General features: G+C 54.7%; 2 protein-coding genes across 2 annotated transcripts in view; one reads left to right on the top strand and one right to left on the bottom strand.

Moving 5' to 3' along the window:
• The first annotated feature begins 3,938 nt into the window (after positions 1 to 3,938).
• CLDN23 (claudin 23) lies at positions 3,939 to 4,664 on the top strand. The gene is given in 2 exon segments (XM_010181045.1): positions 3,939 to 4,158; positions 4,160 to 4,664. Coding segments are annotated over 2 exon segments (690 nt in total). The 5' UTR covers positions 3,939 to 3,973.
• A 1,436-nt stretch (positions 4,665 to 6,100) lies between these two features.
• Positions 6,101 to 6,382, bottom strand: part of LOC104538008 (prolow-density lipoprotein receptor-related protein 1-like) — a gene marked incomplete at its 5' end in the record, with an annotated part of 11,699 nt that continues 11,417 nt past the window's right edge. Inside the window, one exon of the mRNA XM_010181046.1 lies at positions 6,101 to 6,266. Coding sequence (XP_010179348.1) covers positions 6,101 to 6,266 — 166 coding nt within the window. The remainder of the gene's footprint in view (positions 6,267 to 6,382) is intronic.

Below are 6,382 nucleotides of genomic sequence, written 5' to 3'. Positions count from 1 at the left end.
CATCTTTGGGGCTGCCATCACCACTACGGGCAGCCTGGATGGTGGTAGGTCAATGGGCAAGCAGAGGGCTAATAGATCTGCTTGCCAAAATCATCTCCCAAGGGCTGGAGAGCTGGGGCACGGAGCTGCATGGTGGGTGCTGACCACTGCTGCCCACGCTCTGTGGAGGACACAGGCATCTGTTCAATGTTCAGCCAGCAAGGAGGACCACAGACCCTGTCTTGCCCGGGGGCTCATCCTGGGTCTCCTGATGGGGACAAAGACAGTAGTGTGTCTGGGGAGGAAGCTGAGCTGAGGAGCCCATTGCAACTGCAGCTGTTTGCACAATGCAGAGCACGTTTGGGCTGCTCTCACACACTGCCTGGGCTACAGCTAGAAAGCAAGGAGTTGTCAATGGGGAAACTCTCATTTTGCACTCCTAGAAACACCCCCGCCACAAATTCTAGAAGAAAGAGCAGCAAAATTGAACTGTCAGAGCACAGTCCTTCAACTTGGACACTCCTGTGAGATGGAGGCTGCAGAGAAGCTTAGGCAACCAGGTCTAATGCTAAAAATCCCAGCACGGGCTGTTGGAGCCGTCCTGCCTTGCTTCCAGCCTGCAGTGATTCAGCACATGTGCTGTCATTTGCCATCTCCACAGCACCTGACTGCCATGTGGCTTGGTGTCAAGCATGGCCCAAGGCCACTTTGAACCTGAGAAGCAGTTGGGTACAATATAACACACGGGCAGTGCAGGGGTATGGAGGGGATCTTGCAATGCAGGCAAAGCCCCAGGGTCAGCAGGATGTAAACAGGAATTACCAGCTGGAGGCTCCTGCTAAATGGCCCTGGCTCTTCCCTGCACGGCAGACAGGATGCTGAGAGGTCCTGATGCTGAGGACAAGCCCTGCAGCAGTGAGGGGAAGGAGGCCACAATGACATCCTTGCAAATACATGCCCCTGGTCTTAGTGTCATAAGCTTAGCAGATGGCATAGGGGTAGAGCTGCCTTTGTGCAGGGAAGCTCTTCTCCAGGGCCACTTTTTGAAAGCTCAGCTGGACCTGGGATTCTGGATCTGACTAAGGATCACCGAGGAAGCTTTGGAAACTGTTGTGTTCATGTCTTCCTAGCTGTGGCCATTTCTGGCGTCAGACAAGGCCCAGCTCCACACCAAACTCTGCTCAGTTAGTGTGATAAAGGTGTAACCCAAAAGCAACTGGTCCTATCCCCACTGATCCTACACTGAGCCACTGTCACTTAAGAGATACTACTACCTCTCCAGTCTGGGGTCCCATCACCACCAATGCCTGGAAGCAGACACCCAGGAAGGCAGAGAACACAGCAATATTGCCCTGAGTGCATTCCCAGCCTTCAACAACACGGAGTATCTGAAGCTGAAAACAGCAACCTGACATTCAATAGACCATCCTGGATCTTTTACTTTTTTCCCCTTGAAATCAGTCTCAAGCTCCAACCATCCTGTCCTGGATCTTTTTCAGTTGCAGTTATCTCAAGGCCTTTTGCTGCCCCTCCAATTTACAAAGTTGGGGGAGGGATAAAAAAATAATAAAAAATGCAAGCCAACTTGACAAAGCCTGGATAAAATTTCCATCGTGTTCTTAAAGACATGACTTTGCCAAAGTAGGAAAAACTAAGTCACAGCCTTGGAGAAGTAGGAAATGCCAAGTAAGGTGGCTCTCCCCACCCAGTAGCTAGGGAAATGTGGGAAGGAAGGCAGTTTCAGACAGACCATTTTATCTCTCAGACCAGATGGCTTTAAATGCTTCCCCAGAGCTTGGAAAGGACCAGGCTCTACTTTGAATTGCTTTTCATACTGCCTCATTAGAAAGTAAAAGGGAAGAAATGAACAATCTATAACTTTGTGGCATCGGGAAATAGCTCTGTTAATCCCATTTCCTTCCCTGAGCTTGCTCAGGGCAAGTCATCCAGCCTCAGGGCCACTTCACCTCATCTGCTTATCCTTGCCCTGCAACCAGGAGCCTGGGCACCAGCCCAAAGGGCAGATGCAGCCTCCAGGGCATTATTAATAAATTGGAAAGGTCTAGGTTGTAAAATCTGACCTGGTGCTTAATTGTGACACTCCCAGCATCTACTTGCTGCTGCAGATCCAAGCGGCACCCACCTCCCAAAGCCAAGTCTGTGGGAGCAAGGGTGAGAGCGGCAGAGCAGGAGGAGAGAGGAGAGGAGCACCCTAGGGCAGGCATTGCAAGGCCCAGGGTGGGGGTACCTGTGGTACCCCTTGCATCCTGAGCAGAAGGCCTCTAGGTTTCTTGGCCTGCCTAGGAAAAATGTGAACAAATCCATTAAGATGAGAATTTCTCCCTTTCACCCCACTTGCACATCTGTGATGGAGAGCAAAGCCCTGACCAGCCACGCAAGGCCCAGGTCTTGCTCCCACCTGCTCACAGCTACAGCTCAGCCTGGCTGGTCCACAGGCAACCAGTGCTTTACCTGCCAGTGTTGCCACCAAACCATGTTTTGTCATCTTAAAAACCTCCTGAGCTCAGAAGGAGCCAAACAGCACTGATGGGCCCTCACCCATGGCACCCAGGTTCTCTATGGCACCCAGCTCACTACCAGGCCTCTCCCTTGGCCTCCGTCTCCCCTGGGAGGGCTACACCTTCTCAGCCTTATCTCACGTCCAAGTGGAAAGGTAAATTGAGCCTTCTGCAAGAGTCAGGACTAGAAGATTTTAGGCTCTTTCAGTGCCTGCTCCCATCAGAGGCGGAGGTCCCATGGCAGAAACAGCATTAGGCAACACATCTGGCAGGCAACACTTGGTGTGCTGGTTGGACCCACAGCTCCCAGGGTAGCAATGGGTGGCTTTGCACAGAGTCAAAGGCTGGAACATGGTAAAAGTTTAAAATGTTAACAGGGCAGAAAGAGAAACGGCAATGCCTAGCTTAGTTTCTCAGCTGAAGAATACCAAATTTTAGCCAGCTACTAGCTGTGTATGACAAAGCCAGGTGTCCCCAGTCTCCAGGTGGCCAAGGCCACCAAACCAAAGATGTGTGCAAAGAGGCAGTGGGGGACACATGCAACCAGCCCTGCAGCGCTGCTGCGGTTTCTCATCCCAAATTAATCCACAGAGGATGCTGCCCTCTTTTGGGCTCAGTGGGACTGGCAGAAATTCAGGGAAATTGGGAAAGGCCCAAGATCAGGGCTTTTGGGGTCTCAAAACCCCACATAGGGATTCTCAAAGGTGATGACTTCCCATAGCTGTCTCAGGGGACATCCCAGGGGCTTCTCCTGCTGTACCTGTGGGTGGTCCCTGAACACAGCCTGGGAAGGGAAGAGCAGGGCCAAGCTCAGGCGCAGTACCTGAAGGACAGGGAGATGATTGCTGGGATGAAGAGCAAGAAGACGAAGGCAAGGGGTTGGGAAGGTCTCCTGGGTCTGGGGAGGACCACGAGGTCCCTATCAACTCTGCAAGCTGTTAGCATTTCAATTAATGATTTTCTTAAATTAATTGATACTAAGATAAGTTCACAGCCAGTTTAATTAAGCCAGCTATGACCTGGTCTTGTGCTTCCCTGGCAGGGAGGAGGCTGGAACCGCACTCTGCCAAGCCCCCAGGGTGACACTGAGCTGTCCCAGTGCCACCTGAAGCCCAGGGCTGGCTGCCCCCACCACCCTATCCCCGCTACCTGCAACAGGAGAGTAGAAACCAGCGCTTGGGTGGCTCCCGTGCTCTGGGAAGATGCTGCCCTGCAGTGCTCAGGGCTGGGTGCCAGCCAGGCCTGCCTACGCCGGGCTCCTCCCTGCCTGCATTTCCTGCTGCTGCTGGCACCTCCCCACAGTCCTGGGCACAGCCAGGTCGGTGGCCTGGTGTCCGCTCCGTGGGCTGGCCCTGTGTACCAGGACTACTGCCCCACCACGGGATACCCCTGCCTGCACCGCTGGCTCCCTCTGCCTCTGGTGAGCAGAATTTGGAGACTCACCCTGGAGCCCACTTCCCACCCAGCTCCCCGGCATGCGGACACCAACAGCGATGATCCTGGGACTGGTGCTATGCCCTTGCGGGCTCCTGCTGACTCTCACTGGGACACTGGCACCCAACTGGAGGCAGGTGAGCCTCATACCTGACCAGCCTATAGACCTCGTAGTGGAGCAGGGCATTTGGGACATGTGCAGAGAGCGGCAGAGCAGCCACGACCGCGGCTGACGAGCTGGGCTACTTTGAGCAGGTCCCTGTGCGGGTGGCCCAGGGGATGATGCCCTCCTCACTGGTGCTCACCCTCATCGGCTTGGTGGTGGCCACTTTGGGGGTGCGCTGCTGGCGGAAGGAGCCGCGGCACCTGCTGGCTGGCGTGGCAGGGCTTGTGCTGCTCCTTTCGGGGCTGCTGAGCCTGGTGCCGGCCTCCTGGTACACCCATGAGCTGTGGGCACTGCCTGCCATGGATGGCAGCACGCTGAGTGTAGGCTACAGCTTGGTGCTGAGCTACTTAGGAAGCTGCCTGGAGATCTTGGGGGGGCTGGCCCTCGCCCTCAGCTTCCACCAGTGCTGCAAGGAGCGCAAGGCCCCCAAGCCGCCCCTCAGCCCTGTGATGGAGACTGTGCCACCCTCCACCACTGGGGCCTACCGCAATCCCTGGGATGTGCTGGATGATGAGCGAGACGGACGACACTCGAGGAGCACCTTGCCTTGTGACTCTGACTTGTAGCCCCAGCACAGGGACAGCAGTGGGCACCGGCCAGTGGGCCACCAAGACCAGTGCTGGCTGCTGCCCCTCCAACCCTGGTGTCTTGGAGCACCTCGGAGCAGGCGGGAAACAAGACCAAGGACCTGGCTTGAGTCTCTGTAACTTCCTCAAAAGCCTGACCTGCTCCAGGCCCCACAACTGTGCCAAAGCCATGCTGTGTTGAGGACCAGCTCCTGCCCCTCCATGCAGCTTTTAGCTCATCCTCCTGCACCGTGCAGCAGCTCAGGCAAAGGCAGGTCCGTTGTTCCCATGTGAGCATGGTCTAGGTTAGCACTGTATGGCCTTCAGGGCTGGGAACAGGGGAGGGGAGCACTTCCCACACATTTCTGCTCAACTCAGGGCTGTGCAAAACAGCAAAATAAATGAAGAGGAACGGGGCTGTGCTGTGGGATGGATATGGGCTTTCTGCCAGGCAAGCTGGGCTGCGAGCCAGTGGGCACAGCTTACCCAGCTCCCCTGTGCTTTGCCTGAAGCAGGGAGGAAAGGTCCATAAAAGGGGACAGGTAGCTTTTATAGCACCTTCCTCAAGGACTTTCCCCCCATGGTCAAAATCAACTCTGGAAGAGGTTTTTTCCCCTTGCTTGAGCACAGCCACTTTAGGTTAAAAAATAAAATAAAAAAGATTACAAGCAAAGAAAATAGCTTATATTTCCCCTTTCATCATTAGCTTGGTGTGAGGCAGCAAAACTGGTCTCACTGGTTTGTAAGGGACACACAGGAGGTCAAAATTGCGCTATAAAATCCTGCTTGACCCTTGCATAACAGGGCAAGAGTCAAGCCAGCTTCCTTGCAGAGATATTCAGCCAGATTTCCACTTCAGGTGAGCCCAGAGCCCCCTGGCCAGCAGGTTAAGCTTGACAAGGGATCAAGATTCCCTTAAGTGTGGCATCCTGCATTGGGGAATCAGGTTCAGGTGACTCTGTGTCTGGGGGCTGGAGACTTCCTGAAAAACCTCAAAGAGGTTGTTGTTTTTATTTTCTGGACCGTAAAGTTCCCTGGAGCTTAGAGATCTGGGAAGAGCAAAGCAACCTCCCCTCCCCAGCCCACACACAAACCACCATGGCACCAGAGATGCTGCACAACGTTCCTTTATGTAAATACAGTGTCGGGGTGAGATGTTCCCTTCCTCAAAGGCGCTGGCAGCTCCTGCAGAGGTCACAGATGGGTACATCAGAGATGAGCCTGAGCCAGACTCCCCGAGCTCACCCCATACTCTGGCACAGGGGGAGTGGGACAGCCCCTGTACCAGACCCCAGGCACACCCAGGCCTTGCCCCTCTCCCCAGCAGGAGGGCAGAGCTTCCCTCAAGAGTGGGCACCATGCTGGTGCTGGTCTTGGGGAGAGATCTGCATATCAGAGGGGGACATTGGGGCACTCCCAGGGTGGTAGGGGGATGCCTACCAAGGCCTGATCCAGATGCTGCTCACCTCTTTCCCATCGTAAGCTTCATTCACAAAGGTGTCACTCTTGGGGGGAAGCTCTTCCTCTTCCTCATCCTCTTCTTCGGGGTCACTTTCACGGTGGTACAAGGTCAGCACCCGGGTGGAGGCAGTGCTTGATGTTCTGGGAGGAAAGGAAGTGCACTAAGGATGGCACGGCCATCTCCTAGAGATGGGGCAGATCCCAAGATCCTGCCCACAACCCCCCGTAATAACCTGCTGGGGCGATCAGAGCTTTCC

Source organism: Mesitornis unicolor, unplaced genomic scaffold (genome assembly GCF_000695765.1).
Source record: "Mesitornis unicolor isolate BGI_N332 unplaced genomic scaffold, ASM69576v1 scaffold29233, whole genome shotgun sequence".
In the NCBI taxonomy this organism is placed as follows: domain Eukaryota; kingdom Metazoa; phylum Chordata; class Aves; order Mesitornithiformes; family Mesitornithidae; genus Mesitornis; species Mesitornis unicolor.
This window is presented reverse-complemented; position numbering and strand designations above follow the sequence as displayed.